The 13816-nt window shown below is 36.5% G+C and overlaps 1 protein-coding gene across 24 annotated transcripts in view; it reads right to left on the bottom strand.

Annotated features, from left to right (window-relative positions):
• Positions 1-13816, bottom strand: part of LOC106867250 (ELAV-like protein 1) — a 95912-nt gene that overhangs the window by 57449 nt on the left and 24647 nt on the right. For 4 of the 24 annotated variants that reach the window (XM_089358551.1, XM_052971124.2, XM_089358557.1 and 1 more), the window contains exons 2-3: positions 10777-10920; positions 8088-8313 (exon numbers count right to left, since the gene is read on the bottom strand). In XM_089358551.1, coding sequence (XP_089214677.1) covers positions 8088-8292 — 205 coding nt within the window. In that variant the 5' untranslated portion in view covers positions 8293-8313; positions 10777-10920. Of the gene's footprint in view, positions 1-8087; positions 8314-8831; positions 9574-10772; positions 10921-13204 lie in introns of those variants that run through there. The other 20 variants (XM_052971118.2, XM_052971119.2, XM_052971121.2 and 17 more) reach the window with 15 other exon arrangements.

The raw sequence follows: 13816 nt of genomic DNA, 5'->3' as shown, positions 1-13816 counted from the left end.
ATTTCATAGATACATACATAAAGAACACAAAGGGTATTTGAAGACACTAAATTACCAGTGTATTACTCTCTTCAAACCAATTAAAAGATTTTTATTTCTTTCAGACTCCACAGTTGATAAAATACTAATACAAGAATTGAAAAGACAGGCAGCTTCTGTTGCCATGAGTGCGGAACACAGCAATTTTGAAATTGCCAACTTTTGTAAATGTTGCAAGATCTTTGATAGCACAAAGTTCAGAAATGAACCTGAAGCGTCTGGTGAGGATATTTCAATTGTATAAAAAAAGAAAAAAAAAAATGTAAAATAAAAAAAGAATCCTAAATGATGGGAAACTATAAGGGTACTGAAATTCACTCAACAGGTTTGAAAATTATCGATGATGATCTCAGAAGAATCAATGCGGGCCATTATCAAAGAACTTCAGCTGGAACAGACTATCAGAGAACTGTGGTACACAAGGACATTCGTTACAAGTCCTATATACAGAGGAAGGGCCAACTGATGTATAATGTACGCACATAAACATATATACGCATACACATATATAAATATACATACACATGTATAAATTTATTGTACATGTGTGTATGTATACACATGAGTACACACACACACACATATATATATATGTATATACAGACACACATATATATATACATACAAACATGCAGATGCACACACACACGCATTAGGTGCAGGCATGTCTGTATGGTTAAGACACTTGCTGCACAACCATATGATTCAGTGTCACACATCTCCATCATGGACAAGGGCTTTCTAATATAGCTACAAGCTAACCATAGATTAGTCAAAAGAAACTGAATAAAGCCTGCTCTAAGTCTGTGTGTGTGTGCGCATATATATATATATATATATATATATATATATTACATTACACACTGCATACATCTCTCCCACTCTTCCTTATAACACACACACATAAATGCAAGTTAGTTTGTATGCACCCTATTGCATTCATGTTTCTTCTTATGTTTCTTTGTGCTTATTCAAAAATTGCCTAAGTTATATATGGTTACATTGTTTTAATTTTACTCCGTCAGAAAATCATCTGCACCTTTCAAGATGTAGAATAAGTGATTCTTTACTTCAAAAGTAGGTAAGGGTTACTGACAGATATCTAGATGTAAAACAATGTCTCAATAATCTACTTACCTAATCTTTGTCAGAATGAGAAAAGACATAAATATCTGAACACACACACACGTCTACTAGTCATTAAAGCTGGAAAAAAAAATCTTCACAAGCTGTTACCCAGTGTTTCACATGACCATTTATCAGACAGTTGCAGTGATACTTTTATGTATGCGTGTGTGTATACATACACACACACTTATACATACACACACACACTTATACATACAGACATATACACATGTACATATATGTATACCTATACATTTCTTCATGTACATATATATGTGTATGCATATATACAAATATAGCTAACTATATACACATATATGCATACTTGTATATGCATAAATATATATGTGTCTAGCTTGTTTGCTTGTTGATAGGATCAGTATATTAAAATAGTTTCCTTAGCAGTTATATTATCTTATATATAGTATCTCATGATCTTGGAGACATCATCAGATCTAAGCATGGAGAAATATATATAGTCTTGCTTAGTTGAAGCTGTTACCTCTCTATCTCTACATGAAACCAACTTAATGCTCTTTCCAAACAAAAAATTCATTCAGTCAAAAAACTCTGTTCAGTAACAAAGTATTTTTTGTTACTGTTAACGTTCTTTCTCACAAAATCTTATGCTAGCAGCGTACATGTTTCAAGCTCAGAATAACCTGAAGATAGGAAGTGAAAGTGAGGAAAGTTTGGACTAAGCACAACTATATATCATTCAGGGAAGATGAAACACAAGTTGCAGTCTCCAAAATGATACTGTTAATACATTTTATTTGTATACATCTATATATAAATGCAGACGTACACACACACACATATATATATATATATATGTATATACACACACACACATATTTTATATACATATATATGCATATTTCTTTTGGATAAATATGTATATATAAATTTATGAAGATGTGTGTATGTATATGCATGTTCACTGATAGATATATCCATATATACTCACACATACATATACATAACTACATGCATACAAATTTACATATATACACATAAATACACATGCACATATATATATGTATATATATATATATATATATATATATATATACACACATACATACATACATACTCACACACACGCATATACATATCTATCCATATATACTGATATATAAATGGACATATATATTGTTGACGTAAGAATTTTATAAAAACCTTTCGAGAGAAAGTGAACTAATTTTTTGGGGGAATATTTTCAAACACCCACATAAAGTTATGCAAATACTATGTTGAAAACCCCTTTCGGATAGAGGAAAAAGTCAAAGTCCCATGAGCAACCTTCAACGTTTTCCATCTAAATAGAATTTTTCAACCCAATATTTAAATGCTATTCTTTATAGCTTTGTGAGTGTGCCTTGAGATATTCTCAAAAAGTATGTATAGAAAGTGCTTTGGAATAAGTGTGTGAGTATGTGAGTTATTTGTATATATATGTTACTTTTGTAAAAAAGAAGTCTGTATTTTAGAATTAAATCGTTTTATTGGCACAAATTTTGTTTTTTTTGTTTTTTGTTTTTGGAGTCTTCAAATTCAGAAACAGAAAAAAAAAAAAAACGAATGAATGCTTGAATAATTTTGATAATACATATATTAGTGCTTTTCTGAGTATGCCTTTCGTTCACTACACAAGCAGAAGCCATCATAGTGTTTTTAAATCTTCTCATCAAAATGTCTCACATTCTGCAAAGACTAATGGAATACTAAGCTCTCTCATAGAAAACAAGTGTTGGCAACAGAAAGAGCGTTCAGGCATAATGCACTGCCTGAATTACTTTTTGTTAACCCTGCTCAAGAAGGGAAAAAGTAAACATAGAAACAAAAATGATATATAAATATCTACGTATAGCAAAGAGAGAGAGAGAGAGAGAGAAAATGGTGTATGGTGAGGGAAACGATCAGAATGAGAAACAGAATCACCTTTGGTGAAATAGGCAACAACAAGGAGTGGAAAATAACTGGGACAAAGAAGTTGCAAATGAGAAATCGGTGAAATACTCAGAAATCTGCCATTAAGAGTAAGGCATAGAGAAAGTAAGATAGAATGAAGAACAGAGTGAAAGGATGAATACAAGAGAGGCAGAGAGAGAGAGAGAGAAAGAGAGACTGGAAATAAGATACGGAATTGTAACTAGTGAGGGGAAGAAATCTGAAAAGAGAAAAGCAGTGAAAATGGAAGATAAATATAACAGAAGGATGAGTAAACAGAGAAAGAAGAGAAAAAAAGAAAACAAAATGACAAGAAAGAGAAAAGATATCCTGAGGATGGGAGAGTGAAGAATAAGGCAGAGAGAAAAGAAAGGAAAAAAATAAGAAATGAAGAGATCATGAGAGAATGGAGTGAAAAGTAACCAGGAAAAGAATGAGAGGGAGGGAGAGAGAGAGGATGAATGAAGACAGGGGAGAGAGAGAATGAATGAAGACTGGGAAGAGAGAGAATGAATGAAGACTGGGAAGAGAGAGAATGAATGAAGACTGGGAAGAGAGAGAATGAATATAGGAAAGAGAGAATGAATGAAGATAGGGAAGAGAGAGAATGAAGATAGGAAAGAGAGAATGAATGAAGACAGGGGAAAGAAAGAATGAATGAAGACAGGGGAAAGAGAGAATGAATGAAGACAGGGGAGAGAGAGAATGAATGAAGACAGGGGAGAGAGAGAATGAATGAAGACAGGGGAGAGAGAATGAATGAAGACAGGGGAGAGAGAATGAATGAATGAGGATATGGGGGAAGAGAATGAATGAATGAATGAGAATAGGGCAGAGAAAGAATGAATGAGGATAGGGGAAAAATAGAATGAATGAATGAGAATAGGGCAGAGAAAGAATGAATGAATGAGGATAGGGGAGAAAGAGAATGAATGAGAATAGGGCAGAGAAAAAATGAATGAATGAGGATAGGGAAGAGGGAGAGAGAGCATGAAGGCAGGAGAGAAAGAGAGAGAGAGAGGAGGAGAGAGCATGAAGACAAGAAAGAGAGAGAGGATGGAGACAGGGGAGAAAGAGAGAGAGAGCATGAACGCAGGAGAGAAAGAGAGGGAATGAAGAAGGGAGAAAAAGAGAAGGAAGACGGGAGAAAGAGAGCATGAAAATAGGGGAGAAGACAAGGGGAAGATAGAAGATAGGGAAAGAATGAATGAATGAAGAAAGAGAAGAGGGAGAATGAATGAATGAAGATGAGAAAGAGGGAGAATGAATGAAGACAGGGAAGAGGGAGAATGAATGAAGACAGGGAAGAGGGAGAATGAATGAAGACAGGGAAGAGGGAGAATGAATGAAGACAGGGAGAATGAATGAAGACAGGGAAGAGAGAGAATGAATGAAGACAGGGAAGAGAGAGAATGAATGAAGACAGGGAAGAGAGAGAATGAAAGACGACAGAAAATAGAGAGAATGAATGAAGACTGGAAAGAGAGAATGAAGGAAGACAGGAAGGAGAGAAAATGAATGAAGACAGGAAAGAGAGAGAATGAATGAAGACAGGAAAGAGAGAGAATGAATGAAGACAGGAAAGAGAGAGAATGAATGAAGACAGAGGAAAGAGAGAGAATGAATGAAGACAGAGGAAAGAGAGAGAACGAATGAAGACAGAGGAAAGAGAGAGAACGAATGAAGACAGAGAAAAGAGAGAGAACGAATGAAGACAGAGGAAAGAGAGAGAACGAATGAAGACAGGAAACAGAGAGAATGAATGAAGACAGGAAATAGAGAGAATGAATGAAGACAGGAAATAGAGAGAATGAATGAAAACCAGGGAAGAGGAAGAATGAATGAAGACCAGGGAAGAGGAAGAATGAATGAAGACCAGGGAAGAGGAAGAATGAATGAAGACCAGGGAAGAGGAAGAATGAATGAAGACCAGGGAAGAGGAAGGATGAATGAAGACAGAAGAGAATGAATGAAGACAGGGAAGAGAGAGAATGAATGAAGACAGGAAAGATAGAATGAATGAAGACAGGGGAAAGAGAGAATGAATGAAAACCAGGGAAGAGGGAGAATGAATGAAGACCAGGGAAGAGGGAGAATGAAGGAAGACAGGAAAGAGAGAATAAATGAAGACACGGGAAAGAGAGAATAAATGAAGACAAGGAAGAGAGAGAATGAAGATAGGAAAGAGAGAGAATGAAAGAAGATGGAAAATAGAGAGAATGAAAGAAGACAGGGAAGAGGGAGAATGAAGACAAGGAAGAGAGAGAATGAATGAAGACAAGGAAGAGAGAGAATGAATGAAGACAAGGAAGAGAGAGAATGAATGGAGACAAGGAAGAGAGAGAATGAATGAAGACAGGAAAGAGAGAGAATGAATGAAGACAGGAAAGAGAGAGAATGAATGAAGACAGGAAAGAGAGAGAATGAATGAAGACAGGAAAGAGAGAGAATGAATGAAGACAGGAAAGAGAGAGAATGAATGAAGACAGGAAAGAGAGAGAATGAATGAAGACAGGAAAGAGAGAGAATGAATGAAGACAGGAAAGAGAGAGAATGACTGAAGACAAGGAAGAGAGAGAATGAAGATAGGAAAGAGAGAGAATGAAGATAGGAAAGAGAGAGAATGAAAGCAGATGGAAAATAGAGAGAATGAAAGAAGAAAGAAAATAGAGAGAATGAAAGAATACAGGGAAGAGGGAGAACAAAGATTGGAGAGAGAGAGAGAGAGAGTGAGAGAGAGAATAACAGGGAAAGCTGGAGATGATCAGGTGGGGAGAGACTGAATACAGAGATGGAAAAGCATGAAAATGGGGAGAGAAAAAAGCAGCAAAAAGAATGAAGAACGGGAGGGGAGAGAGAATGTGAATCGAACAGCAAAAAAAGGGAGAAAATGAGTTAGTGTGAGAATGACGATGAGAAACCACATCGTTGAAAATGGGAGGGAGAGAAAATGGGAGGGACATAGGAAATGTTGAATGAGAGCTAGGAGACAGAAAATTAAAAGACAAAAAGAAAAATGCAAGAGTGGGGAAACATTAAATGCAGAACAGAAAGGAGAGGAGTAATGAATGAGAGAAAGAGTGGAAGTATGAAGATGTGAGGGAGAGTGAATGAGGATGAGGTGAAGAGAGAGAGAGAATGATGATTAAAGAGTCAAAGATGGCATAGAAAAGGGAAAGAAGAGAGAGAGAGAATGATGATTAAAGAGTCAACGATGGCATAGAAAAGGGAAAGAAGAGAGAGAGAGAGAATGAAGTTAAGGCATATAGGGAGAGAGAATGAAACTAGGAAAATTTAGTGAGAGACTGAAGGGAAGATAGGAAATGGAAAATTAAAGTGGGGATACAGTGTAAATGCCTGAGATTTAGGAGGGGGGGGGGTGAGAGAGAGTGAATGAAAGCAAGAGTGAATAAAGATGAGAGAAGCAATGGTGGAAAGGAGTGGAAGAATGTAGAGGGAGAAGTGAGAAAATTGAAGTGAAATACAGAGGAGGTGATGATGAAGGTAGAGAGAGAATGGAATGAGAATGGGTGAATGAGGATAGGAGAGAATGAAGAAAGAGAAAGAGAGAGAGAGAGAATGTGAGAGAGAATGCAGGAATTCAAGAAGAGAATGGAAACATTTAAAGAATATTACATACAAAAATGGAGATATTAAAAATGAGAGAGAGAATGGATGTAGTGGAGAATGAAGAAGATAGACAGAAAGAAAATTTGAGCAGAGTGGAAACGAAAGTGAAAGTGGAGATAAGAGTGAAGATTGAAAATGTGAGGATGAAAGGGAGAAAACGAAAGTAGAGATGAAAGTGACAGAATGAAGTGAAAGTGATACTAAAAGCAAAGGAATATCGTAAAAATGAGAGATTGGTGAGAGGATGAGAAAATAGTAAAGACAAAGAATAATGATGGGAGAGAGAGAGAAAAAAGAATAAAGAAAAAGACTGATGATGCAAAAGAAAGAAAATGAAAGTGGGAGGGAGAAAATGAATAAATATGCCAAAAAGAAGAATAATTAGGAGATAATTAATATTTGAAATGGCATTTAAGATAGAGAGAATAAAGATTAGAGAGACAAATGAAATGAAGATAAGGGTGGGAGAGAGAAAAATTAAGAGAGAGAGAGAGAGAAAGAGAGAGAGAGAATTAGAAAATAAGACAGGATGAAAATGGCAGTTAAGAGAAAATGAAAATGGGAAAGCACAAGAAAGAGCGACAGAATAACGATAAGAGAGGGTGTGTGAATGATGAGAGAATAATGATTCAGAGACTATAGAAGAGATAGAGAGGAAATGATGTGACGTGGGAGGGAAGAAGGGGAGAGAGAGAGAGAATATAACGAGAGTGCAAACAAGAATTGAATGTAATGAGGGAGAGAGAGAGAGAGAGAGAGAGAGTGGGAGCAAAGAAATATCCAGTGCTGTTTGCAGTGTGGTCTACAGTAAAACCATGTAGCTGAATGCTAGCAGATTGATAGCAGAAAATCAAGTTACTGTATGTGGCGTGATGAAGGCTGTTAGAGGAAATTGGTCAAGCCTGAGGCTAAAACAGTCAGTCAGCTAAACATAGCCACCTGTCATCAATTAAACATTACTTAGCATCATTTCTGAACAGAATATTTAGCAAATGAAGAATGGTTACTACAACAAACAAAAATAATCACTTGATAGACACCAATGCTATCAATTGAAAACACAACTAGGATATACTTGTGAGGGAGACAGAGGAGCAGATACGAAACACAGAAAGACACTGAAGAGAGATAATAGCGGTGAGATGAGAGAGAAAGCATTTTCTTTAACAAAGAAGAAATTGAAACCGAATTACTGAGTGGAAAGCATCACAGAAACCCAAAATTGAAACGAAATTTGGCTAAAGAGAATAATCGACTTCAAGCCATCTGTAGTATTGTTCAGCGTGGCTTATACTATCTTGAGGAGTTGAGGCAGAAATAGAGACAAAAGAGCTTACCTGTTGGTTTATCTCTAATCAATTTACAGCTTTCAACTTCTCCAATGCTAGCAAACAGCGAACGTATTTCCTCCTGAGTCATAGTTTGTGGAAGGTAGTTCACAATTAAATTTGTCTTGCTTACATTATCTCTATCATCCATCTGTGTACCAGTGGATATTGGCGAATGGTTCCCACCATTTTGTTGTATGATTTGCGAATCCATAATTGTATCTCCTTTTGTAATCTGAAGAAAGATTAAAAAAAAAAAAATAAGAAATAGAAAATAGAATAAAGAAAAAAATATACCAAAAATAAAGGGAAGCTGTGACGGCGTTTTATTAGATTAAAAGAGAAACACCGATACACAGAGAAACGAGAGAGCAAGAAGACATTTTGAGGAATCTTTCCTAGCTGTAAGTTCACTCTTTAGATATCTAATGCAAAAGCCAGAAATTCAACATTTAATTAGACAGCTCCAAGAGGATAAACAATAAGGAACAGTTTTAGAGTGCAGGGAATATAGTTGAATAATGCGATGGTTGTGAAAGGTTTAATAAACAAGAATTAGGGGAAAAACGAAACCACGCAAAGAATGCTTTACTTTAATATGCAGGTGTGTATGTGTGTTGAATCCAACTGAAAAAGCAAGTTAAGCAATGAAGAAGAGATTCTTTGTTCAATGTTTAAGCCTCTCGTCTGCTCAAGCAGATCAACATTCACCTGAATAAAAAAAGACAAAGAAGAAGAAGGAAAAAAAAACACCTGAACAACAATCTCGTATAACAATTTACAATGCCAACCCTTACAAATGTAGAACCAACCTGCATTTGGTAAAATTTATCCCGTGGTAAATCTACGGCTGCAATTTTAAGGCAACGAACGGCGACTAAGTACAGTTCTCCCCAGCAGTAGTAGTAATAGTAGCAGCAGCAGCAGCAAGAGGTCGACGATGACGAAGAAGACGACAGGAATCAATAATTGAATGAATGACAACAGTAGCAATGACCTCAATAAATACCTCACGAGAATGCATCGAAGGGAGGAAAACTGTTCTAAAGAAACTCAGTGTGAGCCAATGAGAACGTGCATCATTATCAAGTTGTACCCATCACTCTCCCTCCGCCCTTACACTGGCCGACCGGCAGCCGCCACTCTCCTATCATCGATATTGGAAAGACTACTACTACTACTACTACTACTACCAATTATAATGCAACTACTAGTTGTAGTAGCAGTAATCGAAGTAGTAGCAGTAACAAGGAGCGGCGGCAGTTAATGCTGCTATCTCTGCAACAACTACTACTACTGCAACGGTTTATTATATACAAGACGGGTTTCTGGTCACTGAATCTTACGGTGCCGCTGCTGCTGAGAGAAGATGAAGGCCACAGTGGAGGTGCAGTCAAGAAGATACACACTGCAACTACTAGTACTACTCACACATCTTTCTACTAGTGAAGCGCACTTCTGCTGTATCACCGACTGTTAGCATCGCCCAACTAACAAAATATATGCAGACATGCTTGGCAGATTTCAGAAGAATATGAGCAGGCAGCGAATGCTGGCTTCCTCACCTAATGAGAAATTGGGAGGATAAACCGAAGTAAGGAGGCAGCCTATCAGACAGGTACCCAAACAGTCTAGCACTTATTTAATGTAAGAATAAATATAATCATGTTTTAAAGAAATTTACTATATATATATATATATATATATATATATATATATATATTGTTGTACTTGGGGATGGTCATATTGCCAGTCTAGCCACTAAATATATAGCCACTATATATATATATAGTAAAAGTTATTTATAAGGGGTTAGAATTAGCCCTTACCAAATGACATTTAACAATAAATGTTCTAGGAAACACCAAGCAAGTTAGAATAGAGATAGTCGATTTTGTTCTTGTTTTTTATCTTTTATTGTGTAAATAAAGGAATCAATAGAATGTATTAACTAGTAGGTTTTTGAAAAAAGGTGCTAAAATGGAACTGTGAGAAAAAGAAAAAAACAGACCGGGATCGACTGGGAGATGTATTAAAAGCACCACGAAATCTTCTCGATGTGGTTATTTCTAAAACCAATTGACGCTGTGACTTGAAAAAAGTGTCTAATTCTTAGGAATCATTACTAAATGCCAGGCCAAAATGGAAAGATTTCTCCATCTAGAATACTTCCCCTTATCAGCACTCATAGCTTAGAGCTAGTATCTACTGAAGATATAGATTAGATTACAAAGTGTAATAGTGAAAAAGCTGTCAAGTTGCGACATTAAAACAAATTACAACAAAAAAAAACAATAAATATGATGGTGATGATGAAACTGACCGGAAAGAAAAATGAAGTTAGATTTAAGATGTAGGATAGAAAATGGGGGGAGGGCGCGTTTTGTCGTGACGATATTGATCCGGTTGGCATAATGAGGATAGGTCGGAGTTGGTTTGTTAGGGCTGAAGGCTGTTACCACCTGTGATCCAGGCAGTTGACGAGATCTGCACCAGAGAAGCAATAAGGCTTTATTTCTAACGGTGATTTAACATTCCATGGTAATTACTTCATTAACGAATGTAGAAAACAATTGTTAAAAAAAAAAAAAAAAAAAAAAAAAAAGATTTAAAATAAGAAAATGTTAAAATTATTGTTCTAAATAACTAAAATAAAATAATTAAAAAAAGCAATAAATTATAAAATAAACCTACCTACCTAGTTCGGCTGTGTATGTTGGTTGTAACAAGAAACCGGTCTCAGATTTAAATGCAGTAGTTAAAAGTGGCCGACACCAAAAATATGATAGTGCCCAGCCGTAGGAGTCAATAGTTCTAGCCAAGTTATAGACACTAGTTAATTCTAAAAGTGAAAAGAAAAACAAAATAGGGAAAAATAGAAATATAAATGTATATATTTAAAAAAAAAAAAAAAAACAAGAGACAGATCACAGATCTAGCAGCAGTAAGTGATGCGAACGGCAAACGCAGAGGAGTAGCATGGTTAAAAACGGTCACAGATGTAAGCAGACAGTAAGTAATAATGCAGGTCTACTGGTTATATTGGTCAAGCTGGAAAGCAGACAATTTACTGCTAAACAACTGGAAACCAAACCAATACAATATCTACACGGCATTGGCTTAATTACTTTCAATAAATAAAATTAGTCAGGCGGGGAAGAATGGTGAAATGAATGAGGAAACATCTTCAGATAAAACTAAAGTGAATGGCTGATTGAAGTAGTGGACTGAGTTGAACAATTTTCACTTTTATAATGAAACTGACCAAAGCTAGGTAGGCACACCATTGTGTAAAAGCGCGTGGTTCACAAATGTTTGAGCATGTGAGCAGGTTGTCCAAGCGACAACCTGATGAATCAATTAGTTACGAACTGGACCAAGATCGAACTGAATATGTAACACGATTATAGCCTCCAGTTCAGCTTTTTTTTTTTGGAGCAGGAACCGTCCCGTCAGATGCAATGCCATATATTTATTATCCATTATCACATTTTGAAACCAACAACCATAGAAATCGACCCGCTTCTAGCAATATAAGTTTCAAGTGTGGAAAATGAACTGACATGTTTACATCGCATAGCAGAGATGGCATCGGAACTAAAGAAAGAATTAATGAAAAGCACAGTGAAAACAAATAGCAGACATTAACAGTTCCGTTGTCCATTTAATATATTCGTTAGCTTTCTTACAGTGAAACTATCAACGGAACTTGGTTCACATCACAAGTAATGCGCAACTTACTAAATAGGTGAGATGTTTAGAAAATCGGTTTCCTTTTTGATTGGCAATTAAGAATACATAACCATAGCAACAGACATCACAGGAGGTGAGGTTCCCAACACAAGAAAACAGAGATGTAATAGAAGTAGAAGATATAGCAGACACACAGGCAAATACAAAAGGGTCGGAGAAAGAGGAGCTTTAAAAGCAAGGTTTATTTACAAATAGGTAAAAAAAAAAGGAGAGTGGAGGGGGGGGGACTCGTTTCAGCAGGTGAATAAAACTGGTGTCCGTACTATTGTCTGAAATGAATAGCTTTTATGTGGTGTATGAAGGGGGGGAAAATCAATGAAGCGGTTCGAGTAGCTTAACTCATTGTAAGAGAGACCGAGAGAACATTCAGTATAGCGTTTTACGGATGATAATTACGTCAAAGTTTCGACCGTGCCCGACATCACCGTAGCCACCACCACCCCCACAGGATATAATTCCTACAAGGCAAAATCGCGCGCGCGAGCGAGTGCATGTGTGTGTTTCTATGCGTATATACATGCATATGCATTTATGTGTGTGCGTACATATAGATATATGTATAAGTTTGTGTGTGTGTCTGTGTGTGATGTAGTCATATAAACAACAGTTTAGGTAAGTCCGTCATGAAATACGGTATATTAGTGAATTGGAAAAGAATGTGTACTAACTACATACGGACAACTCTTGACTATTTGGTATTGTGCTATGAAATATTCTGTATCCCGTATAATGACTTCAACTTACTCAAAGATCCGCGTGCCTAATCTTAGTGAATACACACACACACATGTATAATGTGAGAGCGTGTGTTAGTGTGTGTGTATGTGTGTGTGTTTCTAAGGAATCTGTGACGAAATCCACAACATGATCGCTCAGACAAACAATAAAATCCAAGCTAGTTTTGGCAAATATGGAAATCAAATATTTTTATCCTACAAAAAAAAAGAAAAAGAAAAAACAAAGAAAAAACGTTTGTAAACATAGAACAACTCAAATTAGAAGAGAGAGAAAATTAAAATGAAAAATCTCGCACCAGCAAGAAAATGTTTATATATGTGTATGTATGTATGTATGTATGTATAACATATTTATATATACATACACATGAAGTGTATATATATACATATATATTAAAACACACACACACTCACGCATTAATACACACAAACATCGATGTTAACATATGCACACACATACACCCATCTTATATATATATATATATATATATATATATATATATATATACACGCACATACACCCATGTTGAAATATACACACCTATGTGTGCGCGCGCGCGTTCTGATGCGCGAGTTGAAGACAAGAGGAAAAAAGAAAGAAAGAAAAAAAATCAAATAAACAAACCCTGAACTTACTGGTTTTTAAGGATTCCAGAATGTAACGAGTAACGTCCGAAAATATGAACTCGTGGAAGAGACGTTAGCGTTTCCGTATACAAAATATTTTGTGTGTGTGGTGCAAACTATTGATTATATTTTGCTGAGTACAAAGAAAATGGCGTTGTATTGATAGGAGTGAGGGGGGAGAGGAGGAGGTAGGCAAGAAGAAAAGGTGGCTGGCGTGTGCCGTGGAGAAGAAGTGTGAGGTGAAAGCAAGGAGAAAGCGGCAGCCACGGCGTATGCCACGGAGTAGCAGTGAGAGCTAGAGCGAACGGGACGGAACTAGGGTAGTGCCGTGTGGTAAGGGAGGAGGAGGAGAAGGAGGAGGAGGAGGAGGAAAAATAAAGCGTGCAAGAGGGAGGGAGAAGGGGGGAGGAAGCGAATAAGACAAGTGAAAGGAGTGAGCCGGCCTCGCGCGCCGAGAGAAAGAGTAAGAAGTGGCGTGTGTCACATAAAGAAAGGAAGGAAACGGTATAAAGAGAAAGAATGAATAAATATATATATTATATATATATATATATATATATACACACACACAGACACACACACACACACACAAAGACAGAGATAGAGAGAGAAGAAGAGCCG

Source organism: Octopus bimaculoides, chromosome 10 (assembly GCF_046866305.1).
Source record: "Octopus bimaculoides isolate indiv1 chromosome 10, ASM4686630v1, whole genome shotgun sequence".
Taxonomy (NCBI): Eukaryota; Metazoa; Mollusca; class Cephalopoda; order Octopoda; family Octopodidae; genus Octopus; species Octopus bimaculoides.
Note: the sequence above shows the minus strand (reverse complement) of the source record. Positions and strands in the feature narration are given on the sequence as shown.